We start from the raw sequence: 27,652 nt of genomic DNA on the forward strand, positions 1-27,652 counted from the left end.
CACAGTGGATCATCGATTACACCTGCAAGGGCGGCTCCCCCTGGTTTGGAATGAACTCAGCCCTGGACAGATACCATGTGGTATATAAATGAGCGAGCACACCAGTCAGTTGTAGCAAAGTGCAAACCGATCCTCATGGGCAAAGGACGTGTCCAAAATGATAATAGGGTACCAAGTGAAGGGTGGTAGCATCTCAAAACCTGCTGTTATGTGATGTTCTGTATCAAAAGGTTGAAGTTTCTGACTTTTACATGTTTTACATGTGGTGTTAAAGTGCAGATCTTACAGTGGGGTTTTGGGGTGAATTATCTAGTGGGGGACCTGGGATGTTTATATGAGACTGATCAGTTATTATTTTTAGGACAGGGCACAGATTTGAGTGCTTAAGTGAGCCTCTGTAATTTACGGGTTTTTGGGGGTAATCTAACAACCCCTCGGTAAGGCCAGCGTGATTCACTGTGTTTGCTCTAAATGAACCAGAAAGAGTCACAAGAAGAAGAGCCCTCATGTCCCACAGAGATAGACAGAGATAGGGAGAGATAGAAAAAGAGAGAGAGAGAGAGAGAGAGAGAGGGAGTTTTATGGTTATTTAGTGGCGATCGGTTGTAAATAGTGTTGTTGTGTCTCCGCAGCGTTGCCATGGTAGTTAATGGAGTTGTTGAATGTGAGCTTCCTGGTGGCTTTCAGTGAGGAAAGCCAGCCGGTGCATTAGAACCCCTGTCTCCCATCAGCGCTCCTTTTTCTAACACACATTACACACACCAGACCACGCAGCACCTCTCAACACACACCCTGACATCAACAGAGCAGAGAGAGAGGGCGAGATGAGAGACAGGGAAAAAGAGTGAGAAAGACACGAGAGAAACGCGCGCGAGAGAGAGAGAGAATGAGAGAAATCTGAGAGGCATCAGTGAAATGAAAGAGAGAAAAATCTGATCCAGAAATGAGCGAGAGACATAGGAAGTAGATGGAGAGAGAGAGAGATATGTGCAGTATAATAAACAGTGGGATGAACGAGAGAGAGAAGCTGTAAGACACACACACACACACACACACACACACACACACACACACGTACATGTAAATAGGTGCAGGCAGCCTCAGACAGGTCCATGCACACACACATACACACACATGCATACACACACACTTACAGGGCGAGCCTCTCTGGTCTCAGTGGAATGTGAAATGGCTTCCCAGAAGACGAGCTGTGTTTGGGTTTGCTTCCCACCAAGCTTCCGTCCCAACCAGCTCACCTCTCCTGAGAGAGAGACACACACACACTCAGACGTAGGCACAGGCTGAAGGAGAGATGAATGAGACCTTAGCTGTCAGCAGAAGGTAGAGTTCATGGCCTGGAGTTTTAGCCTCATCGCTTTGCTGACAAATTCATTATCAGGGCTTATTATTCAGGGAACTTACAATTCACAATTCAGTCACAGTGATTTGCCAGTTTAATAGGTACATATGTAATAGTACACATAAGTTTCGGGTGGGTTCACATCATGATTTGGACCTCATAGTTCTGTACAGTGAGTTCAGTACTTCGGTCAAAAAGCTACAAAAACCTTCTGATGCCTAAGATGCTATGCTTAGCATGCCATGTTGCTAACCTGCTAACGGTTTGCAGCCTAAAGAGGGGTTCATCCTCTCATATCGCCTCAGTCTACATGTTTCATTCATTTCCAGTGATGGTTCTGTATCTCTCAGCTTGGCCAGAAATGCATGTGAAAGCATGTCCCTAATAGTGGCTCAAGCGGGAATCCCTCACTATAAGGGGGAGCATAGGAGCAAGAAATACTAATTCTTTTATAATGCTGCTTTAAAGACTGTTTAAAAACTCCTAAGAAACTGAGCTGGGGTCAGTCAGAGAGTAATGTTTGCATGTGTAACCGTGCACAATGCTAACACAGTAAAATCAGTGAAATATTGGAAGCCTGGACTCAAATCCCTGTATCTGTGCATTCCTCATAACTACAATAACAGCCTAATAACACCACAAATGTGAGCACAGGCGACTTCATATTGCCTACCTAAACACATTTTTCAGTTCAGTGGTTCTGCAACACTCTGAACACACCCATGTTAAACAGTTAAAAGAGGCTAGGTGGATTAGAGGAGTATCATTCAGCTGGTTTGCCCACGGAGGCTTTTTATAGTCACCTTAATTAGAGACACGTCACCTGACACTAATTGCTATTCACAGCCTACTGTGAAGAACCTGTTTAAAAAAAAAAAAGCATCAGTGTGCGCCGCGCCAGCGTCCATCACTCGGGTGATTTGCCTAATGGGAAATAGCACAAGCCGTCAGATTGCAGTTAAAGCCTGCATACAGACCTGAAGCTGTCCACTCACGCCTGTGGAGTGGTGGGTCACCTAGCAGAGAGCTGAAGTGAACCTGCTGAACCTGCTGGATTTTTGCCTCCTGTGTTTGTACTTGAATGCAGACCATCTAAAATATCAATATCAGTATCATAATCGGTATCATAGGCGCATCACTTATACGGGTGCAGTGGTGGCAGTGGTTAAAGCACTGGGTTATTGATCACAGGGTTGTGGGTTCGGTGCCCACATCTGCCAAGCTGCCACTTTCGGGCCCTTGACCACTCTGTATCCTGGTTGACACTGTGATCTAACCTTGGCTGTTGGCGGGTGGTGTAGTGGATAGCAACACCCCCTGTGCCAGAATAGAGTTTGATTCTCTGGCAGTATAACAACACTAAAGGGACTCAAATGAAATCCAATAACTTTAAAAAACGGTTACCTTTGTTTCCTGTCCAAATCAGAGCATGTCCTGGAGTAGCCATGGCTCTGACTCTTAACCCTGGCTTCACTCGGCTGCCATCTTTGCAACACCACCAGGCTGAGAGACCCAGCTTCCATCTCTATAAATAAGGAGAGACCAAAATTCTCGAAACTGAAGATCTCCAGAAGATCTCCACATCACACACATGCTCCCAATAGCATGTCAACCCTCCAGCCATTTACGGTGTAACCAGCGAGCTAATTGGCTCTTTTTGTTGAAGGGCGGGACTTTATCCGACCCAGACGCCATGGTAGTGTAAGAAAACTCAAATTCCTATTTCAACCAGTGGCAGCTCTTCTCATTTTTAATATCTCTGGCTGAACATGACTCTTCGGCAGTTCTATGGCTCTGTCCGCACCACAAAAGGTGAGCCTTATAGTATCAGCTGTTACCCTGACATGCATACAGGGCTCAACAGGTACCTTAATGAATGTCCACTTAGTCGGTCCTGGAGTTTTGGAATCAATACTGTTTTTTAACTCATTTGTTGTGGAACTACTTTTTGGCGGAAGGATTTGATATTACAGCATATTTAGTAAAATATTCAGGACTTCTTTTATTTTGATATAGATATTTTCACCGTGTTACTATATATACCATTACTGTCAGTCTGGCAGATGTTAAACTGCTCTGAATCAGGAGAGAGAAGCTGGTTAGCATTAGCTTCCTTATCAGGATAACCGTCTGCCCACCACAGCCCAGATTTAAGCTTGGCTGGCTGACAGCACACTTACAAGCGTTTAGACGAGAATGACTGCTGCTGAAGGGGATCTGTAGCCCACTTTGCTTAGCTAGCTCAGCGACAGATCCCCCGAGTATCAGATACCTCAGTTTAGCTGCTGTCGGTCATAAAAACACGAGTATGAGAGTGTCAAATCAAGTGACTGGTGTTTGGATTGTCAGAAAGATGAAATGAGAGACCGGTTCTCCTGTGTTTGGAGGGGAGAATGAGAGAAGGACCTCCTACGCAACCACTGTGTCAGGTGGCAGTGTCTGGCCTTGTACGTTATCTCAATTAAGATACAGTATCTCCACAGGCGGTGTGTGTGTGCGTTTGGTGCATGTGCCTATGTGGTTCACAAACGAAACCTGGTCCAGGTCTCTCTCTCTTTCTTTCTCTCAGTATTCAGCTGTTGTTCAAAAAAGCAAACATCTTTACTGACACAATGAATGTACGCTGTATTACTGAATTCACACATCAAGCCCTATGTGTAAGAAAATATTAACCATTGCTTTCTCCCTTGCTATGTCTCAACCACTTTCTCTCTACTCCTTCATTGCCCCCTGGCCACCACACACTCAATGACACTTTTGTTCTTGGGCAGCAGAGGTGAAAGTACCCAGCCAGCTCCTGCACTCTCTTCACTCTCTGACTCTCTCTCTCTCGCTCTGTCACATTCACACATGAGAGCAGTACAGCGTGCAGGCTTTACTGCCCCCCACGTGATGGTCTCTCTCTCTATTAATTATGCAGTATCTGCAGTACATTACTCCTGTTTATAGTACCTACTATAAATTATTTAGTATCTACTGTGAATAGTTCAGGAACTGTTATTAATTATTAGTTATCTATGACTGTTTATTCTGTATATACTATGCATTATTCCATTCATCTACTGTGAACGGTTCAGTATCTACTATGAATTATTCAGTATTTACTGTGAATTATTTAGTATCTACTGTGAACGGTTCAGTATCTACTATGAATTATTCAGTATTTACTGTGAATTATTTAGTATCTACTGTGAACTGTTCACTATCTACTATTGATTATTCAGTATCTGCTATGAATGATCTAGTATCTGCTATTAAGTTATGCAGTATTCACTGAAGGGGTTATTACTGTAATTACTATGAATCTAATATGTAATGTATGTAGTTTAAGGGCGAGGAGTTGAGTGCTAACATACAGGCCTGTAGGGTTTAAAGGGTTACAGGATCTTTAGTAAAGGCAGTGACAGTGGTTCTGTCTTTTCCATTATTCTCAAGGCTTAACACTGGAACCTTTTTGTTTAACATCAGGTACGTTCCCATGCTCTCTCTCCCTCGCTCATTTTTATCCAAGATACGCTAACTCTAGGCTGTGGGCTGTGTGTGTTTGTGTGTTAGACTTTCTGTTCTGGTGAGGGACTTCTCTGCACTCTTTGGAGTCTCACTGCGGGCATAAAGCTGCCAGTGTTTGAACATGTGCCTCAGAGCGTTTTTCTGTTTGTTTTTTTCTCTCTAAAACACACACACACACACACACACCCACACACAAACATAAAATGAGGATGTCTATGCTTGCATGCTCATTTTGAATGCGGCCCCCTCCTGTCTCCTTCGGCTAGGATTTCATTGCTGAAAGGGCAGTCAGATTTTGAGATTTGTGTGTGATAACATTTATTTTGACACTGAATAGCACACACACTTCAAGGTAATCAAGGGCCGGCATGTAACTGTTTAGATTTCCGCTCAAATCAAGGAGCATTCCATATCCACCCACCAAGGAGAGGCTTCTACTGAACCAAGCGCTCCAGGCTGGGAGGAGATGGAAGTTTGGGGAGCTTTACACAGCATGGACTTTCACAGTTTGACTAACACAGTTCTATTCTACTCTTCTCTTTTGAACAGTAGGGAATAAGCTGGAATGACTCAATCTATTCTTCAGTGAGGGATAAAGAGGGTGGAATGTGGCAGAGATGACATCATGGGCTTTTAGCGATAGGCCCTAGATTTGCTGTGTTTTTGGTTCTCGCACTGCACCATTCGTGACACGGTAATGAAAGCAAGGCGTCAGGCTCTTCTCAGTTTAATGAGCTCCTGACTGTTGGGTGGAGGTCCTGCTTAAACAAACACCCACACCGGCGCCATTGTTCACACCTGTCCTTCTCCACAGACCTCTTAGAACCTTAGCTCAGCTCTGCCGGTGACCTGTCAGCCACGCTGCTGTTGGCACGGAAACACCCCGCCCATATCTGGCCGAGAGCCGAGCGGGGAGCGGGACCTGCCTGTGCACATACCGCATCTCCGGGTTTTAGAGCATGGGCCAGGCAGGCTCCGGGGCTTGGCAGGGGATGCCTGCAGGCTGTAGCGATTGAGAGCGCTCTGCGGGCAGCCCACGGGCAGCCGGGAGATCCTGATGTGGTCAGGCTGAGGTCTGCTGCCACGTGGAGGCATCCGCCATGCAGTGCCCCGGGGGAATGGAAACGTCCTGCCAAAGATGGAGTGGGATCAAAAATTGGTCCGGGACTTTTGTCCAGGTCAGTTGGATGCCAGCCATTACTTACACAGCTCTTCAGTGTTGAATAAATCGACTCTCTCTCGCTTGTTAGCTAGGACCCAGCATTACCAAACTAACTGCAGAATGCGCTATACCCAGGAGGAGGTGGAAAGACCCTGCCAAATGTAGATGAGGATTCAAAATTGGCCCTGGACTTTGGTCCAGATTGATCCCCAATCAGCCGGACAACAATCATGCTTGTATCCCCCTTCAGTGAACCCTCACTGTTGAGTTGTTGGCAGGCTGCTTTACACCATAACTATGTAGTTGTTATTGCTTAGCTAATATTCTGCCTAGGACCAAAAATGGGATGGACTGGCCCTTTACAATCAACCAAAACCAGTGATTCTCCATTTTTTAAAAAGGTCACAACATGTTTTCTATCAGAGTAAAATAAAAACCCTTGTCATGGTTCTTTCCCCATTATCTCACTTCCTAGCTCCAAAACTACAACTAGCAGATGCGTTTGCTTGGGAGGAAGTGTCACCAACCCACCCCTGAGAGCAAGGTCACACGTTCTCTTCCACTTGACCCCTCGAGCCAAAAGATGACCCAGTCCTAATGGAAATGGGAAATGTGAATGACTTTTGTCCAGGTCACTTGGATGTCCACTATTCCTTCTGCCCTGCTTCAGTGTACACTCTGTGGTCAGTTTATTTAAACTTGAATGAATTGAACTTAGCTAATACCCAAATATGACTGAACTAACAGCGGAATATGCAATACCCAGAAGGAGGTGAAAACACCCTGCCAGAGATGGATAGGGATTCAGTATAGGCCCTGGACTTTGGGTCCATATTTATCTGCATGAAGGCCGGGCAACAATCCTTTTTGCATCCCCCTTCAGTGTACCCTCACGGTTCATTTGTTAGCAGTTAGCTAACATTCTGCCTAAGATCAAAAATAGGATGGACTGGCCCATCATAATTAGCTGACACCAACTACCCTTTAAAGAACTTTACCCTCTTTAAAGAACCATCTACAATCTTTCAACACTTCAAAGACCCCTTGAACCAGGCAAAAATCTTCTTTGAGTCACCATGTTTCTAAATGAAAGAACCATTGCCTTTATTAAAGAACCCCTTTAAAGTACCTACAGATGACCAAATCAGCTGCGGCCTGCTGCCTCACTGAGGTCACTTTATTTAGGATGGCTGTCTTGCTAGCTTAGATGGGACCCATGTGAGATTGGGGTGGGCTGTAACAATGGGGCCCATTTGGGAAGCCTAACCCAGTAACACATGTACAAACCAACCTGGAGCCCACCTAGCCCATGTTCTACCCATATGAGCCTCACATGATGTTGACTGGGAAGGGCCCAACAGTTGCATCTTAGCAGACCTGAGTATCAAACCCATAACCCTATGATGTGTAACCTAGTGCTCCAACCACTGAGCCACCACTCCACCTCAAGGCTTTCATGTGAATTGGGTAATTGGGGAAGTTTTTACACAGGAATTACAAAGTCATTGAGTCATTTTGACTTTCCAAGTGGGAATTAGAGCTGCAAGGCCATTCAGATGGATAGGGAGATGGCAATTCCTGAATCCCTACTTGGTCTTGATCACAACATTTAGTACCCAAAGATGACCAAATTATCTGCTGGACTTGGGGAGCTCAGATCTAGAATTTGAGCACATCGTCCAAATAGTAGCTAACACAGCGTGGGTGAGTTTTTCCATTTTCCAAAACGACATAATAGCGAACATCAGTGGTTCCCAGCCCTACTTCTGGAAAACTCTACCCTGCGTATTGCTTTCCTGCTCTTCCACTTGTTATGGTCGGGCTTGTTAATTCGCTGCTTAGTTGGATCAGGTGTTTTAGACCAGGGAAGACACCAAAATCAGCAGGGGATACTTGGATACTCCAAGACCAGGACTGGCAAGAATTGACTGATTAGTCTTTCCTAATGCGGGCAGAGCAAAGAGGAAAAGGTCATCCAGATTGTATGAAACTTATACTCTGTCTTTTTCCGTCTCCAGTTTAACAGAGTGAGTGTCTCTCCCCCTCCTTCTCTCTCGCTGTCTCTCTGTCTTGCTCTCTCAGGCTAGAACGCCTGCAACTCTGCAAACGGGTTCTGTTGAGACTTGATGCGCTCTCCTACTTAAACTCACAGGAGGATTTGCTCCCTGTCTGAGCGTCTGCGGTGTGTGGTGTGTGTTTTGCGTTTGGACACGGCCCGTCTGCAACACTTGGGGTGGTCCTTGTTTATTTAGCCAAGGTAGTGATTTAAAGATAAGGCCGTGCCATGCCGCCGTCTCCGTTGGAACTCCCAGCTATCTTAAAACACCTTAAACGTGTTGCTGAAACACATGGTACTGCTGTTATAATTTGCTCCGGTAATGCAGGATGTTATTCGTAAGGTGTTGAAGGACTGCTGGCAGAAGCGAAGCACATTTTATAGTGGAGATTCACTCCAAAGGCCCAGTGATCCCGTATTTTCTGTTGCATGTCCCAGGGCTTTCGCCCTACATGTGTTTTTTTTTTTTGTTTTTTTTTTCCCTGCGATATGCAGTTCTGATTTTTGAAGTGCACAAGATTTCACAATGTTTTCCCACTGAGTGAGCGTCCAGGACTGTTTAGCTCTTGATGACTGCATTTGTTTCCAGGCTGTGACAAATGAGCACTGGAGTCATCTGTTTACCGACTGTAATCAATGCGTCTTGGGCATCTGTTTTGGACTCATCACAGTGCGCTGGACGTGTAGTTTTTCACGTCTGACATCGAAATGTGATCTGGACACACCTGAGTATGTTGAATATGAACGTCTGGACACACCTGATTGAAAATACATAGATATAGACATTTTGAACTACACTATCAGCCATAATATTAGCACTGGCTAGTTATCTACAGTGGAATCTGTCAAGGGGTGGATATATTAGGCAGCAAGCGAACAGTCAGCTCTGGAAGGTGATGATATGTTAAGAGCAGGAAAAATGGCAAGCAAACCAGGGCAAGCATAAAAACCTGAGCCACTTTGACAAGAGCCAGATTGTGAAGGCTAGATGACTGGGTCAGAACATCTCCAAAACATGTCAAGTCAAGTCAAATTTATTTGTATAATGCTTTTTACAACTGTTGTCATCACAAAGCAGCTTTACATAATTAGTAATTAGTAAAAGACAGAGACAAAAGAAGTAACGCAAGACATGAATGATCAAAGACCCCCAGTGAGCAAGCCAATGGTGACAGTGGCAAGGAAAACTCCCTCAGAGCTGGAGGAAGAAACCTTGGGAGGAACCAAGACTCACATGGGGGACCCATCCTCCTCTGGTCAGAGCTATTTAAACATTAATGATAAAAATGACCAAACCAGATACAACAGATAGTTAATAGTGGTGATATTAGTAGTGGCAGATAGTTAAGAGTTCATTTAGGTTTTAACATGGTCACTAAACAGGTGGCAGTGGTAGGAGGGTGTGCCACTGGACTGGTAGGTGGCAGCTGGTCAAAACATCAGGCAGGGCTAGTGGGGTTTTTCTGGTATGCAGTGGTCAGTACATACCAAAAGTGGTCCAAGAAAGGACACCTGGTCATGTCCAGCTATAGCTCATTGATCCTTGGATCCATGGAGTCACACCCACTTCACATGCACCTTCAGGCCATCAGTAGATCCACACACTTGGAGGACAACACCAGCTGACAATTCTGTTACGTTTCTGGCCTGTTTTCTATGCGTAGCCAGAATTTAGGTGCATTCATGATGTTCTGTCCCACAATGTAGCATTACAATTGTGCTTTGCAAATACTATATAACCTGATAAAAAACTGTAGAAGCAGCCAATTGTAAGTCTGAATTTGTACCAATGTCTACTTGTTGTGTCAGAAATCATCTAAGCAGGTCTGTTTGAAATTTGAGAGCGGCTCAACGCAGTCTGAGGCAAGAAGAAGCGATGTATGAACGCTGTTTGCACAGGGTTAGCTGGTGGGACATTAGCTTTTTCGCTCTAGTTCCAATCCTAAAGAAGCGAACTTCAGACACCCGGCATGTCTTGGCTGATTGATCACATTTAGATTAAGGGGAAAAAATGGTACACATGTGATCCTTGGCTGAACCCTGGCTTTAAAATGCCAGACTCTGAGTGTTAGGGGTTGATGAATATGGAGGTAAAAGAGCTGACTGTAGTTAATGACCCCTGCATGCCCTGTACATCTGTCCCCCTCTGTGTGACTGTGCTGCAGCCCCAAGGCCCTGATGAGGAAAACGGCTTCAGAGGCCTAGATTGCATTCACAGACCCGCACACTCTCTCTCTCTCTCACACACACACACACACACACACACACACACTCACACACATCCTTCTCATCTTGCCCCTAGACACCTCGGCCCACAGAGTAAGAGCGATAGCAGCCGGGGCTGGGGCAGCGGGTGTGGATGACTGTGAGTGTGTGAGAGAGAGACTGAGAGAGAGAGAGAGGAGAGAGAAAGAGTGGGGGAGGACTGTCAGCAATACATAATGTATCCAGTGGACCACCGGGAGTGCTGCACGAATAGGGGCCCAGGGACGCCACCAGGAGAGGGAGGGAGAGGGAGAGAGAGGGAGAGGGAGAGGGAGAGAGAGAGAGAGAGAGAGAGAGTGAGAGGGAGCGAGAGAATAGGAGGACTGGTGCTACATGGCCCAGTGAAAGCAGACTGAAGGGTAATTGTGGACCTGCGGATGAAGAAAAGGATAGGGAGAAGGGACAGGGGTCAAAGCTCCAGGGGGGATGGGGAGGCCCCTTTCAGCAGCCGCTTTTGTGTATGTGTGTGTGTGTGTGTGTGTGTGTGTGTGTGTGTGTGTGTGTGTGCGCGCATTTGTTTTTGTCCACTTTCAGGACAGTCGTCCTGACTTTGTGAGAAGAGCAGAGAGAAAGGGGCTAACCTGCATTTACCAATTTACATATGAAAGGTGCTTCAAATGGTTCTGTAAACAATATTAAAGAAGAACCACTTTAGTTCCATTTAGAACCATGTTTGTCGTGGAGATTAGTGTGAAGAACCATTTGCTTGATGTAAAGGTTCTTTACGAAGGTAAAGGTTCCTCACACTCATATCTTTTTCACAAGCAGAACATTGCATCTCCAGAATCGTTCCAGGAGAACTTTACAGGTGAACTTTACAGGAGAGCATTACAGAGGACCTTTACTAAAGGACTTTTTATGATGAACTTTACAGGAACACTTTTCAGAAGAGGTTTACAAGAGACCTTTAAAGATCTGCTAAAGAACTTTATAGAGTAAAGACCAATGTTACAAGAGTACTTTACAAAAAGAACTTTACAGAAAAACCTTTCAGAAGATGTTTTTTTTTCAGGATGGCTTTACTAAAGAATTTTACAGAAAAAAAACTTTAATGAGATGTTTACAGGAGACCTTGACAGGATAATTTTACTAAAGAACAACCTTTCAGAAGATGTTTAAAGGCGAAATTTACAGAATTGTTTTACAGGAGAACTTTAGTGAAGAACTTTAAAGAATAAAAAATCAGGCGAAGTTTCCAGGGAAATTCAGTTTACAGAGGGACTGAAAGATTTGATCTCCATTCATACTGGACGTGTGTTACCCATTGTCCTAGCATTGCATAAAAACAAGTATGTGTGTGTGTGTGTGTGTGTGTGTGTGTGTGTGTGTGTATGGGGGGGGGTAATCTGATACTTGTAGGGGACCAGAGGCCTTCATGCTCATATACACTTTCAAGAGAGGCCTGGCAGTGAAATCCAAGATGGCGTCTCTCTCTCTCTCTCTCTCTCTCTCTCTCTCTCTCTCTCTCTCTCTCTCTCTCTCTCTCTCAGTTCAGTCTTTTTTTTTCATTCTTTCGGGGGGGATTCGGCTCATTAGCTATCGTAGGATGTTTGTTCAGCTCTGTTGTGCCCTGTTTCCACGTCTACCGCGTGGGGCCACGCTTTTGAAGAACCAGAGAATGGATTCCTAATCAAGATCCTGGGCCCAACAGCCCAAGACGCCGCCGAGACCTCCTCAATGCACCCTCATCACGCCGGCAGAGAAAAACAGCGTGCAGGAAGCTGAAGGAACATTACGTCGTGTTTGTTTAGGATCTGCCTCAAAAGCTAATCAGACAACATTTATTCAAAGGGTCAATGTGAGACCTGCAATAATAAAAGTTCCCCATTTCTCTTTTTTTTCCTCCATGTGTTGCTGTCAGACCCTCCTTCACGTCATGCATTAGGCAGTAAGACCACCAACCTGGAAGGCTGAAAGGCTTCCTCCACTGTGTGTAGGGTATATATGTCCTCCAGGGCTGCAGGGTATATCGTCGTCATCAACAGTCATTATTGTGATACTGGCCTTCGCCGATAATGACATCGTTAAAAGCTGTAATATGCAAAAATGCCCTTTGACCAATCACGGTTCCAGATGAGTGTTTCTGTGTATGCTTTGAGGAATCAGTCCCTATATACAACCCTGTTATTTTGACTCAAAATAAGACACCCTGATGAACTCTGATTGGCCGGTTAACTCGTTACTTGACTATGCCAAGGAAATCTGATACTGTTTATCATTTTAGGGCAACCTTAATTCAACGTTAATGCATTATTTACATACACTACACGGCCATCATGTTTGTGGACACCTCTTCTAATGAATATATTTAGCTACATTGGGTTGTACCCATTGCCAATACAGATGTGCAAATGCAAACACACATCTTTTCTAGTCCCTGTAGAAAAGTATTGCCCATGCCTAATGCCAGGCTTCGGCTAGAGGGGTATACGTCCCGTAGCATTGAGCCGTGGAGCTGTGGAACTGTGTTCTCTGGAGTGATGGCGCTCCATTCAAAATTTTTGGGATGAGTTGGGGAGCCATCCCTCATCCTGACCTCTCTAACGCTCTCGTCACTATATGCAATCAAATCCTCACAGTAATGCTCTAAAATCTAGTACAGAGCCTTCCAAGTGTCCCAATATCTTTGCCCTTATAGTGTATGTCAAAAAATGCAAACCAGTGTTTATTCAAGTCACATGACTGATTCAACCGCACATTTAATGAATTGCAAGGCATATCACAGTCACAATACTGCCATTAATCTGTCTATATTATACAGCCCGAGCATGAAGCCCAGCACCATGGTGTCTTGGAGAACAGCTCAGTGGATACACGTACCGTATGTTATATATTGATATTTCGCAACAGCTTTTGATGTGCAGGGATCTCCTCTTCCTTCAGAAGAAAACCACAAACATGACTTTCTATTCCAAAAATATGCCACCTAGCCCATCAAAGGAGGGAGTGGTTCACAAGAAATGCAGGTGATGACAAAAGCCCCGTAATCACCAGATTTAAATCTCATTGAGAACTTGTGATACTGGGGAATGAGTGGAGATGAAAATCTCACTGCCACAGATTCACTGTGGAGAAGGAAAAAAATCTTCTTAACTTTGAATGGAAGTTAGTGTATTTTTTTTTTAGTTTGGAGCATTTTTATTGGTCCATTTATCATGAAAATAAATAAACTGCAGTGAAAAATGGCCAAAGTGGAGATACAAGGTTTTTTGTGTGACAGTGAAGACTTTTTGTTCATTGATGTATACAGCATAGTGTAATGAATGAATTGAATATGTAACCTATATTTAAGGCTTACACCAATCAGCCATAACATTAGCAACACCTGTCTAATACTGAGTTAGGTTCCCCTTGTGCCACCACAACAGATCTGACCTCGGAAGGCGTCCTGTGATATCTGGCGTCCTGTGATATCTGGCACCAAGAGGCAGATTGTATAAAACAACACTATGGAAAAGGAGCATTTCTCACTCCTGGGGTCCCCCTATAGTCAGGAAGTCTAAATCGCAGTTTGAGACACCATTTTTCTGGACATTTTGTTCTGGACAGTTTGAGAGAGCCATGGCTGATGGTGAAAGAAGCATATTGACCAATGTATGACTGAGCATTACACAGTTCTCACGATCCTGCCCATTTCCTGTCCAAGTGTCATATTGCAGTTAGCAGTGTGCTGAGCCCAGAGTAGCGGCGACAGTAACACTATTCTCCCTATTACAGCGTAGTGGAGGGAAAATACCGTATAGTACGGTAAAAAGGCTACACCGTGTTGCTTTAGGTCCTGTAAGTTGTGAGGTTGGGCCTTCATGGGTTACAATAACAAGCCTTAGGTGCCCATGACTCTGTTGCCGGTTCACCGGTTGTCCTTTCTTTGGACCACTTTTGGTAGGTACTGTCCACCGCATACCAGGGAACACCCCGAAAGACCTGCCTGATGTTTTGGAGGTGTTCTGACCCAGTCGTCTAGCCGTCACAAGTAGGCCTTTGTTAAAGTGGTTCAGATCCTTAAGCTATTAACACGACCCCTTGAGGATCTGACTGAAGATAATCAATATTTTCACCTGTCAGTGGTGATATTATTATGGCTGGTCGGTGAATATGTCTTAACGGTCCTTTTGTATCATTTAAACCTTTTGAAAGTAGGAATAACCCCTGAGAGAGCAAGGCCAATTGCTAATGGCAAGCAGCGTGACCCAGGATTCGATCCAGCGATCTTCAGATTATAGAGGCAGCACCTCAGTTCACTGGACGTGAGCTCCCTGTAGGTCCTGTGATGACATTTTAGGATTGTTGGAGGCTTCTTCATGCTTCTTACGGTCTGCTCTTGGGTGCTCTGAACTTGCTGACCAGGCCTTGTTGGTAGTTGTTTAGATCGTTTTGATCTACATCTACAAGCTTCTTTCTGAAGGCCCCAGAGAGCTCTTTGGATTTCACCAAGATGATCCCACTCACTTCAGCAATCAAGAGCAAAGGTTTTCATGGGGTGTCCTAATTCAGAGAGACAGACGAAGTGAGACAGACAGAGAGGCAAAACGTCTACATTTTTTGTCAAGCTGCTACATGCTGTACCTTCTGCATGCTGTGTGTGTGTGTGTGTGTGTGTGTGTGTCTTCTCAGAGTTAGAAAGAGAGAGAGAGAGAAAAAGATAGGGACGAATGAGTGAGGTAGAGCAGCAGCAGGGGCCTCAGGGCTTTTGTTTAGGGTGTATTTTTGGTACATGAAGCCCCCTCAAGCTCAGGCCTATCCTCGCAGAACCATGTGACATACATCTCTAATGAGCTGAAGGGCCGAGCCAACAGAACGGAGCCTGTGTGGCCTTCTGATGTCATACTTGCATGACAAGACAGCTAAACGATGGCGGTACAGTATCACGCAGCAGCTCATTGCAGGCGATCAGGGGGGCCGATAAGCTCTCATTTAGGATTCCTTTCTATTATTGTAGCGTGCCTCTTCATCTTCACCAGAGATCTGGAATCGGCCGCTTATCTGCGCTCCCAGGCGTAGGGCTCTCTGTTTCAACTTGTAGAGCATGAACATCAGCTCGGGGAGGCAGGCCAGGCTGCATCCGATACAAATACATCAAATGGGACAACGCGGGGTTGCCTCGCTCAGGGACGTACGAGGCCCTAATTGTGATTGATGCAGTGATTAAGAGCGGAGCACCGCAGAAGGTGTAGATGCTCTTGCTGATTACAGTTACACACGTTGCTCAGCAATGGGAGTGTGAGGGGTTACGGCCAGGATTTACTCACAGCACGTGTTCTCGCAGCTCTGTGTTCAGAGAGGTGTAGGGAGGAGTACGTCTCTAAAGCGTGCTAAGCCTTCGTTTAGTCAGGTAACCTCTGTCGTTTTTTTTCCTCACACATCTGATAGCGCGTCTGATCTTCTCCTCGAAGTCTCAACAGCAAGACAGTCGTCTCTAACTCGATCTGGCTAACCGGGTCTGTTCTTTGGGACACACCCATACCCTAACACAGTGGCTCCAGTGAATCATTACATGCCTATAATGAGTGGCAGAGGCCGCAGACCCAAACAGACAGGTGAAGAAAGAAAGGGTTGTAGTACAGAGTAGGTTTTTCATAATGTGGAGTAGAAAGGTACCTACATAGTACCTTTGCAATACCAATATCACAGGTTTCAGTACAGGGTCACAGGGTCCATGTCATGCAAAGCCTTTGAAAAGGTTAAAAGGTCTGGAGTTGATTCCATGTGTTGAATTAGCATTGTGGGTAGCTGTTCATGGGAACTCTCAATCATTAGGGGTCACTGTTAGGCTGAGAAAATAAAACAAACCTTTCAGAGAGGCGTGAGAAACTTTGGGAGTGGCCAAATCAGCAATTTAAAGAAAGAAGCAATGCACTGATGAGCTCAGCAACACCAAAAAGCCTGGAAGATCACAGAAAACAACTAAAGTAGAAAATTGCAGTAGAATTCTTTCTTGTGAAAGAAAATCCCATCACAACATTTAGTCAAGACACTTCATGAGTTTAAATACAGAGGGTTTCAGATGCAAACCACAGAAACACTCAAGAAGAGAAAGGTCAAATTAGACTAATACAAACATCAGTCTAAAAAAGAAAGCCTGATCAGTTCTGAAACAAGATTCTTTCAACAGAGATGAACTTAAATACGGGGAAGGAAAGAAAGGGTCCATAATCCAAACTAGGGTGTCAAACATGGCGAAGGCACTGTTAAAGCATGGGCATGTAAGGTGGCTGCCAGTTGAACTGGGTGACTGGTGTTTATTAATAATGTTACTGCTGGTAGAAGTAGTTGTGTGAATTCTGAACTGTATGAAGCTATACTTTCTGCTCAGATTCAGTGAAATCCTGCAAAAGGATGGTGCTTCACAGTACAGATGGATAAAAACCCGAAACAAATCAAATCAAATCAAATGTATTATTTATTGTGCCGTTTACAGAATCAGTAATAAGTAAAAAGACAATAGATCAACAACATAAATAGACATAAAACATACCATGAAAGCGACCCAAGAATTTCTTAAGGAAAAGAAATGGAATGTTCTTAAATGACAGAGTCGGTCACCTGACCTCAAAACAACTGAGCAGCTTTTCACTTGCTTTTCAAATGGCAGGGCAAAAAGACCAGGTGACCAGTTGCATATCTGAAATCTTAAACTCTCTTAATAAAAGTGGTTCTGGAAGAACGTCCGTTCCTGAAAGACATTTGTTTGTAACCGAGATGTGTGCATTGGAGAAACTTGCATTTCTGATGACCACCCAGAGTAATCCCATCTACAATGCAGTAATACAGAAGAATCACCAACATAGCTATTGCTCCTGGGCTCCCCCTACAGGTGGGGAATGTGATCCACTTTTTCACCACTGTCGTAAATACAAATCTTGCAAATCTTGCATGTCTATTACAGACTGTATACTATGAACATGATTCCAAAGCTGATATTTGAAGGTGAAAATGCTACATAACGCTGCTTTAAGGGGGGGGGGGGGGGGTGATTTTACAAGACTAAATTTCCATGTGTGTACGATACAGGATGCAGCAGGACATCTGATGGCTTAGACGTGAACAAGACTGCAAGTTTGGAAAACTTGCAGTAGAATAAGGATTCCATTAGATAACATCACTATAAACAAGTGAAAACACCTGTAAAACGGAGGAATCTCATACTATTCCTGCAACAGTCTGATAATCAGCATATTGCCTTGATTTAAGCTGTTCACATATGCCAGGATATCATTTTCTGGCAGTGTTAAAATCTGCTGCTGTTCACAGTTTCCTCAACTATAATCCAATATAGCCACTAGTATGGAGCATATGGAAACCAGTACACTGATGGGATTTGCTTCTGAATGCGTGTGTTTGATTTTCTTTCTGCAGTGACCTCAGCATGAACAACATCACAGAGCTGCCTGCCAATGTTTTCAAGAACCTGCCGTACCTGGAGGAACTGTGAGTCTGCATCTTGTGTTTGTTTCGGTTGTTTGTACTACTTCTCTCTCCTCTCTTAATTTCCCATGACTCCTCTTGTAATCAGTGCACTTTGTCTTAACAAAGGAGGTCGGTTTTCCTGGGCTGCCTGACGGGCTTGATTATCAGTTTAACGTTATCTTAACAGAGGAGCTCGTTGTTCTGCAAATAAGTGTTTTTTTTAAACGCAGCTTTTCTGAGTAGACCTCAAAATTTCGGGAAATACATCGGCCATCTGCCTTTCATAGGATCAGATGACAGTGACATACAGTGCATGGGGATATATCGCTAAACACCGGTCAGCCATAACATTAGCACCACTGACAGGTGAAGTAAATAACATTGATTATCTTCATAATTAATGTTTGTGTATATTAGACAGTAGGTGAACAGTCAGTTCTTGAAAGCAGGAAAAATGGTCAAGCATACGAATCTGAGCCACTTTGACAAGGACCAAACTGTGATGGCTAGACGACTGGTCAGAACATTTCCAAAACACCAGGCAATTCTTGTGGGGTTGTTCTGGTATGCAGTGGTCAGTAGCTACCATAGGTGGTCCAGAAAAAAAACAAAACAGATGAACCGGAGACAGGGTCATGGACATCTGAGGCTCATTGATGCAATTCATGGAGGCTCCACCTCACAACTTATAGGACTTAAAAGATCTGCTGTTAACATCTTTATACATATATTTATATTATAAATATTATGTGGATATCATGTTATGAACATTTAATTTAATACCAAACTGCAGGGTTTATCTTTGGAAGAATATCACCAGATATCCCATCTATCCCTTTTACATCATACTTGATTGCTTCTATTAGCACTTGTAAATATTACTTTATGCTAAATCTACTTATTGTTCCTTTAATTCAATGTAAAACTAAGCAAGGTTGCCCCCACAAACATTGCTCCTAATTAGATAGCCCATGTAATTTTAACATGTTTTATGTCTTCAAAAAAACAAAAAGCCTTAACATTGATATAAACATATGTGATTGCTAATATCTTTTCTGAATATTATGTTATGCTAAGCCTACTTAGTGTACCTTTAATTTAACACTTAACTGATGTTAGGTTAGCACGATTATTCCACAAAACTGCCCATGGAAATTTTAATCTGATAATAGTTGCAAGATCTGAGGGAATCATTTTTATTATGACATGTTCTATATCTCCAGTATGTACCTATGTACCTTTAATTTAACCTTTTACACCAATTTAACGAATCCAGATTTGCTGCAGTGATAGATTCGGGCCAGCTACAGCACTGGTCATTGTGGCTTATCTTTTGTTTACTGCCTTGTGTGTACGTTATTAGTCATTTTGTGAAAGACCAGTTTGCACTGGTTTTTCCTGGCAGGTCTTGGTATGAGCCATATCTTACTGGCTGTAATAAGTTTTTAATGTGTCCAGCAGCGCAACGTGGCCGCAGCATGTGCATGCGAGCCCAAAGCCGCACGCCCTAGGTGTGTCTAATCTCCTAGCGTGTGTTTGTCTTTACCCCGCGCTCCCCATCGCTCCGCGTCTGGCCGTCTGCGCCGCACTGGAAGCGCAGATAACATCAGTCTACCTGATATCAGGTACCTCAGCTTCACTCACAGACGCCCCTGATGACCAGCTCCTAAAAGCCGCCCCATTGTTATTCTTGCCTTTCTTCTCTCCCCTTCTCTTTCTTTCGGCCGGGGAGTGTGTTTTCTTACCCCGTGCACGTCTTTCACCCGTCCCAATCTCCGCTCCCTTCTTTCCCAAACACAGCCATCCAGAGCTTTGTCAGAGGGCAATTTACTTTTCAGCGCATTGTGCCGAGGAATGCGAGGCAGGAAGGAAGAGGGCAAAACAATGGTTTCCGTGGCAACCAGCATTTAGGAGAACTGGTCCCGGGCGGAGGGGAACGGCAGGGACCTGGGGCCCTCAGGAGCCATCAAACGTACAGACCACCTGAGAAAGTGTTCCTTAAAGTAGCTCATCTGAAGTAAACAGTATGATCAATAGAAATATTAACATTAATGCAGTACACTCAAAGAGTTCACAAGCGGAATCGGCACGTGTATTATGGGATAGAGTGAATTCACACTGCATGTTTGTGCGTGTATTAGGCCACCAGCCTATCTGTCTTAGACCGCCATGTTTATTTATTCTGCAAAATGCGAGCTTCAGGCAGTGAACAAACAGCACAATCTTAAATGCCTTTCATTTAAAACTTTAGCTAATAAAAACCATCCAGTCCTGTGTTTACATCCATCCAAAGCCTAGTTTATCTAATCAACTCTTCAGTACATCAGTTGAGGTGAGGTTCTGGTGGAACTGTTTGTTGTTCCACCAGAACATTGTTTTTTTATGTATATTTCTTTACTAGACGTATGTTTCTCTCTATTCGTTCTTATATATTATATTTTATATGGTGATTTTGCAGGTAAAAACACACTCACTGGTCAGATACATTATTTCACCAGTATTAAAGACATGAAGTCAGATAAAGAGCTTCATGGAACGTAAGGAACTGCAACACAGATCTGGCAAAATCATAAACCATAAATAATAAATTGGCTGCTTGCAGATTGATTATTTTAAAAAGCAACTAAAATAACTAAATCATGACACAAGTAATGGGACGCCTGCTCATTTGTTGTTTCTTTCGAAATCAAGGCTATTAAAAAGAGCTTATTCTGCTTTTATTGGAGTAATTGTCTCTACTGTCCAGAGAGGAAGACTTTTTGCTAGATTTTGCAGCACTGCTGTGAGGATTTGATTGCATTCAGTGACAAGAGTGTCAGTGAGGTCAGGATGTTGGATGATCATCACCCCACCTCATCTCCAACTCCCCTACTCCCCTATCCCAAAGGCATTGGATGGAGCACATTGTCACAGTCATGCAAAACCTCATAAAGAAAGGCTTTCTTAGGGTACAATGGAAGTTAATCTGAAAATATTATGCAAATACAAGGTTAATGTAAACAGCGCGATTTCAGTAATGTCAAAAAGTCAACAGCAGTAAAAGCAGAGAGACAGAGTTAGCGTGACAGCAAACAGATTGGGTGGAAGTGGGAAGAGGGAGTCGATGAATTTAAGGAGCAACTTCTGCAAGTGATTTGTCTGTTATTGATAGACATTAGTCTTGCAATTATGTTGTTACTCTGGAGTGTGTGCATGTGTGTATATGAATTTGTGTGTGTGTGTGTGTGTGTGTAGCCTCAGGGTGACTATGACCCGTGGCTGATGTCTTCCAGGCAGTCTTAGGAAGAGGGAGGGACACACCCGCAGCAGAGAGGAACATTCCCTGCTCATAGTCACACAATCCTCCCTCACACGCATACACACACACACACACACACACACACACACACACACACACACACACACACACCTCCCACTCCCATTCAGCCTGATATAAAGCTGTCAGGTACTAATCCGCCCCAGATTTGTGTGTGTCTGTAGGTAGATAAGTTAGATTGTGTGTGTGTGTAGAATCATGCATTTGCATGCCTCATTTGAGTAAGTGTATATGTTTTAATTATGTGTGCTTTACAGTTATTTCTGTAAAAGTTAATCCTACAAGTATATCCTGCGTTAGTTATTTTACACCGTCGTTATATAAACATCTGCCCTTCACCGAGTTGTTCATTATTCCGACTGTGTGTATTAGCCTACTTCCAGCACGCATAAATCACTGGCACAGTCCACCATATCAGTGAGCAGAACACACACTGCATACCTGTGGGCTATTGCCAAATCCAAATTACCCCCAGTGTAATCTGGGGTTTATTATGTGGAGACACCAGCAGCTCTAACATAATAGTCCAAACATGACCTTTACTCAGAACAACAACAACAAAACTGAGATATAAACAGCTGTAAACATGCTCATGCTTAACTTCTTTAAATAAGGGGTGGTTCCAGTGTCTGCTTTAGCACAGGACCTCGACTGACTCTCCTAAAACACTTCTGAATGGAGCTTAGAGCTAAATACGCTTGAGAACTGCAGTGTGAGTGGGCGGGGCTAAATCGTGGTCGGCTGAGAAGGCAGAGAAATGTAAATTTGAGTTGTGTGGACATGAAGAGTAACGGAAACATTTACATATTATTTAAAAAAAAAAAAAAACCCTGAGGGAAAGTGATTTTCCATAATACATTAATTGTTGACTTATTTATTTACTGATTGATTGATTGATTTTTACTTCCTAATTTAAGTGAGCTCTTTAGATTCGTCCATTCTTTCACTGCATGACTAGGTTCGTGATTTTATACACCTGTGGCAATACAACTCATTAAAAGGTGTGTCTCAATACTTTTGTCCATATAGTAAATATGGGCTCAATCCAGGATTAGCTTTTTTTGAAACAAAGACAGATTCTTATTTTGGCCTTATAATGGGCGTATACTAGGGGTATACTGTGGTTCGGTGCGTGCAGTCATATGAAGAATACGTGGTATGCTGTATTGCATTTGCATGGTACTGTGCGAACTGTAGTGGAATTCTGAGTATCGCACAGTAGTTTTCTTGGCCCTCCCGCACCCCATCTCTTGCCCTTTTTCGCTGCTGCGCGTAGAGAGACACTGCCTCTCTCAGGCAGTGTTTACTTCAAAGATTTGCTCCAGTCCGATTGAGTTCACTCCGATTACAGATTCAGCCGGAGGTGTTTATGTGCACGCGCCACTCAACAGTCTGATGAAATTCTCTGTTTACGTGCACGCTACCAGTAATCCGATCTGACTAAAAATCCAAAATGACTTGCAAACTTGAAACGATGGAGGAAAATGTATTTCACATTCCCTGTATTAAAGAAGGGGTGAGAGGAAGAGGTCATGTCCTGCAGCATTCCGAGGCACATCAGCTGGATGCCAGTCCAACCCCAGAGTACACAAAACCTCACAGATTTTGAGCAGAAGCAACATTTCTGTGTAACACGGCAGTCGTTCATGATTTTATGTGACTTGATGAAGGATGATCTCGCCCCTGCAGAACATACAGCGAGAACCCCTTTTCCAGTAATCATGCCTGATGCTGTAGCCCCAGCTCTTGCGCTGAGTATGGAGCTGAGTATAACATTCTGATTGGGAATGTGATCGGATACAGGTGTTTAAATGGCCATTATTCCTCTATTTAAAAGATTATTTAAAGGAGTACTCAACTACTTCAATCGGTTAGAAAGTGTATTTTTGGAACCTCTGACTGAGGTGTAAACATGGACGCATGCTATTCCGAGACTATTCCGACCATTCGCAGAGCTATTAGTCGGATTAGTACTGGATTATCAGGCGGTGAACTGATTATGGCCTTTTTCCATTGTAGTTCAACTCATGAAATCATGGTGATAATGCTAATATTAGCATAGTGCTAACTTGCTAATATTGACATACTACAGGCTGCTTTAGCTACCTCATGGGGGACTAGACCACACTAGGTGGAACCAGCGTTAACTTGTCCGTTTAAAAAGACTGAAAATAAGCCTGGGTTAGCCTCAAGTCTTTGTACCAAACGAGCCCAACGTGATGTCCAAACAGCCGCATGCACCAGACTGCAACTCGTGCGTATTGTTACAACCTTCGTTCATATTTTATTGAGGATAAATTATGATTCATGAGCATTCCAGAAAGATTCCACAGCCTTCAGATGGTTGCGTCATGATGCACCAATCGATTTACACCACCGTTATCATATCACATAATAGCATACAATATAACACTGCCTGTGAGACACAGCACTAACGAGCTAGCTGTACATTTCCAGGTGCAGCTGCTCTGTTAGTTTGTTATTTAACGTCTTCCTGAGAATAGTCCGAAGCACTGGTTTACAGGTCCCCGGAGAGAGAGAGTTAGAGGGCCCGGCGGGACGCAGCCCTGGCTAACTGCACAGCTGTTTCTGAAGCTGGCCAGGCCAGCAGTGCGCTGTTGGCAAACTCCAGCAGAGCGCAGTGACCACAGAAAGCAGATTACACACGCTCCAGGCAAATAAAAGATCAGGGATGTCATCTCCAGAGCCCAGCGACGCTAACCGCCCCGCAACGAGGAGCACGCGCATGTGTGTATGTATGTATGTGTGTGTGTGTGCGTGTGTGTGTGTGTGTGTGTGTGCGTGTGTGTGTGTGTGTGTGTGTGTGTGACCCTAACTGGTGGCTTTGAGACTCAGCCAAACCAGAAAGGGAGCAATGGAGGGAAAGGCCTTGCACTGTTGTATGTTAAAGCCTCGAAAAAACTGCATAGTGCTGTTAGACATTTCAGCAACTTCAGCTTTATTCCTGTTTGTGTGTGTGCGTCTCCAAAAAAGTCAGTTGTGAGGCAAATGAAATAAAAACCTATGGATTTTAGCTCTAATTTGATGATATTCTTTACATGAAATAAAGAATACAGCAGCAGCAGTATTGAGAAAGCCAGTTAATTAAGGCTGTATTCACATGAGTTTTGACATGTCAAACCAGGTCATTTCAAACCAGAGTCATTGAGTCATTTTCATGTGGTCCTAGATCCGATACGTATCCGATTTGTGGGCATGTGACATGTGAAGGGTCAGATCGGATTTCATGCAACCATTTACCTGTACGCATGCGCTTAGAGCTGTCGCCATCAGCCAGCCCCGGCAACACGCAAACAACTATGGAGGAGATGAATGTCAAGAGGAAAGCCAAAATCCACAGTAATACTGATTAATAATTACTTGTGTTGACGTTTTTAATACACTTGCCTGACGTAATCCAATCACAGAAGACACATTCCGTTTACACGTATTAAATGTGGACAAGATCCGTCTCAGACCACCACCGATTGTGGCTTCAGTGATCTGACCGTAATCTGATCACAATGCACTTTGGGGGTGTTTACATCTGGCTTTTCATGCGGACAGGTGAAATCCGAATATGATCCGATCAACAAGAAAGCATGTTAATGTTAATGGTGGAAACAGGCTTTAACATTCATGAATGTGAGTTATCAAATCCGATCTAAGAGAAAAAGTATTGAGGGATTATTGAGGCTTGTAATGTGAACGTAGTGTAACATAGAAGCAAAAAAAAATAATTTACCCAGTTTTCTCCCCAATTTAGCTGAGCCACTTACTAGGACCCACTGAGAGTAGGAGGGTATCCTATGATACATGTGAAGTCTGCCATCGCCTCTGTTCAGACTGCTGCCAATGCAGCATCACTAGGCAGCCAGCACACTCTGAGGACAGCGCCAGACTCCCAGCTCTGCTATCGGGCGGGACATCACAATGGGAGTGATGAGGGGAGAGAGTGAGAGCCATCTACCCACCCAGAGAGAGCCTGGTCAGTTGTGCTCTGTCAGGCTCTGGCTGCTGATGGAGAAGCAGCACAAGCTAGGATTCGAACTCGCCTGCTTAGCCTGCAGAGCCACCCGGAGCTAATGGCTGTGTTTTTGTGTCCCAAAAAAAAAAAGCTTGTCATGGTAAATCACTGCTGACGTCCGGAAACACAGCATTTTCCTTTCTGTGCTATATTTTGTGCTTGTGTTCTTGACAAATGTATGTTGGGAGAAAGCAAAAGCTGCTGTATTGGTGGAATGTCTCCTGGATCCGTGGGACCAGATGTGTTAGTGTTCTATACACATTTACTCCTACACACATAAACAAAAGCGTTCAAGCTTTCATAACTGCTCATGGAAACTCAGCGTGCGTCTGCCTCAAAGAGTCTCTCTCTCTCGCTCTCTTCGTCTATCCCCCTCGTGTATGTGTGTGGTTCTTTGTGCTTCGTTGCTGTAGAGCTGCACCCCTACGATCATCCGGGCTGATAAGGTGCTTCTGTCATGTCCTCACCCTCCCAATTAAAGCGGTCTACTCTTCTTTCCACTCTTTTCTTCTCCTCCTGCGGAACAGCAGTGTAACCCCCCACCCCCACCCCACCCCCCTCAGTGAGAGAGCATGAGAAATGGTAGCTTTAGCTAATTCCCCCGGCCTAGCATTAAGGCACGCACCCTCAGGTGGGGGGAAACATGGAGACATGGAGGCTGGAGAAGGGTCTCGTAAGTGGAAAGAAGGTGGCCTGCTAATTAGGCCTTCTATCACGTAGGGCTAATTTTGCTGACTGTGTTGAGGGCTAAAGGTTATTGCACATGAGGAACCCTGCAGATGTCTTCGACAGTATGGGTCAGGGTCAGTGTTGCTGCTCAGGCTTTTCTGCTAGCGTGAGGTCAGCAAAAGCTCAGGTCAAGTTTACTCAGTGCACTTTTAAACAGGGATCCGAATGGGAATGAGATGTGCTGACTAATCTGCGGTGGACTACTGATGAGCTGCAGTTCTGCTGCTGTTTTAAAAAGTCCTCCAAAAAATGTGTGAAGAAAAAACAGCAGTGCCTTTTTTCCCCAGACACCAATTAAGCCTAGTCTTAGACTAATATTCAGTGTTAGTGGTGAATTTAAGGACCACTGTCACACTAGACGTTAGCCTGTTTCACTTCTGCTTTTGAAATAAGCTTCAAAAAGAGATGGTAAGTAAAATTCTTAAATTCGGGCAAATTTGTCTTTCCATATTTTTAGATTTTGTTATTTTTGTTGCAAAGACAAATTTGCTTCAATTTGAGAAAATTTCTAATGGTCCTCTTCATAGATGCTTCGTAAATGGATTTACTCAGCAGGTGAACTAGTTATTTGATGTAAAAATAGTGTGTAACTTTTGTTGGTGTGAACCTTGATTTTCCTTTTATGGTGAGCTATGATCTCACCTTTATTGGCTGTTTTTTAACACCGCAACAGCTAACAGGGGACATGTAGCATAGCATAGCTAATAAAGAACATTGAAATAAGTTTCTGTAATTATTCCTGAGTATTACTGTCCTCTCATGTGTCTCCTCACTGTAGCACGGTACCAGCTCACTATCCACGGTTTGGCCTACTCCCATGGTGCTTTTGACTTGCCCTTCTAAAGTGTGGATAGCTCTAGTCTGAGGTCATCTAGTTTGTTTTTGAGGGAGCGGACGTTGGAGTGAAGAGATGGTAAGAGCCAGTTTTAGCTTTTAGCCTAGCACGTACACTCTCTCGCTTCCCTTCCTTGGCCTTTACTTTCTTGCTTAGTAAGTGGCACAGGAAAAGCCATGGTCACAAGGCCTGATTCATGTACCAAACAACTGGCAGTGATTTGCTGTTTGCAAGCTCTCAGTCAAGAGATGTATCTGGGCCTTTTACGTTCTCGTGCAAGATGCATTTTCTCAGATGCTCAGATGAGAACACTATTCCCACTAATCCCACTGTTTCACACATTTCTGGCACAAGAAATTAACTTTTTGTCAAGCAGAATCTCTTTCATTCCAGCCTGAGGGTCCAGAACCAGAGAACTGGTGATGTAAGAGATTGTGAGACGTGGTAACGTGAGCCCTGGAATTGATGTGCTATTTTCCAAAAGGAACAGGAAATGCTAAGCAGAACCTCTGCCTCACTTGCTTCCTGGACAAATGAGTAAAAACTAGACATGGCATATTGCTATTGATGGGTAAGATCAGCTGAAAAGGCTGGACCTGGAGAAGGATTGGCAAAATGTGGACTGGAGAGTACCCTGAATTTTGACATGCTAAATTCTAGGCTAACTTCTGCCCACATCCAGTTGCATCATTGTTCAGCTCTCATTCTCCTCGGCTCTTGGGAACTAGAACAGGCTCTGGCAGGAGCACCTGCACCTTGTCGGTGGAAAAGGGGTTGAAGTGCTGAGCTCCGGCCGGGATGTCACATAGCGCTGTAGAATAAGAGAACGGGTAACGTCATGTCTGCTCCAAACGGGAATTCTGCCAGTTCTGTTCTCAAGGTCTCTCAGCTCCCATTCCAAAGGGACACAAGGCAGCACATGATGCAGCTGGGGGTCAGACATAGAGCTCACCAGCGCCCTGACGAGTGTTGGTAGACTGTTTGG

At 44.1% G+C, this 27,652-nt stretch overlaps 1 protein-coding gene across 1 annotated transcript in view; it reads left to right on the plus strand.

Annotated features, from left to right (window-relative positions):
• lgr4 (leucine-rich repeat containing G protein-coupled receptor 4) overlaps window positions 1-27,652 on the plus strand; it is a 76,215-nt gene that overhangs the window by 13,958 nt on the left and 34,605 nt on the right. Inside the window, exon 2 of the mRNA XM_072671181.1 lies at window positions 17,710-17,781. Within this exon, the coding sequence (XP_072527282.1) occupies window positions 17,710-17,781 (72 nt within the window). The remainder of the gene's footprint in view (window positions 1-17,709; window positions 17,782-27,652) is intronic.

Source organism: Salminus brasiliensis, chromosome 25 (assembly GCF_030463535.1).
Source record: "Salminus brasiliensis chromosome 25, fSalBra1.hap2, whole genome shotgun sequence".
Lineage (NCBI taxonomy): Eukaryota > Metazoa > Chordata > Actinopteri > Characiformes > Bryconidae > Salminus > Salminus brasiliensis.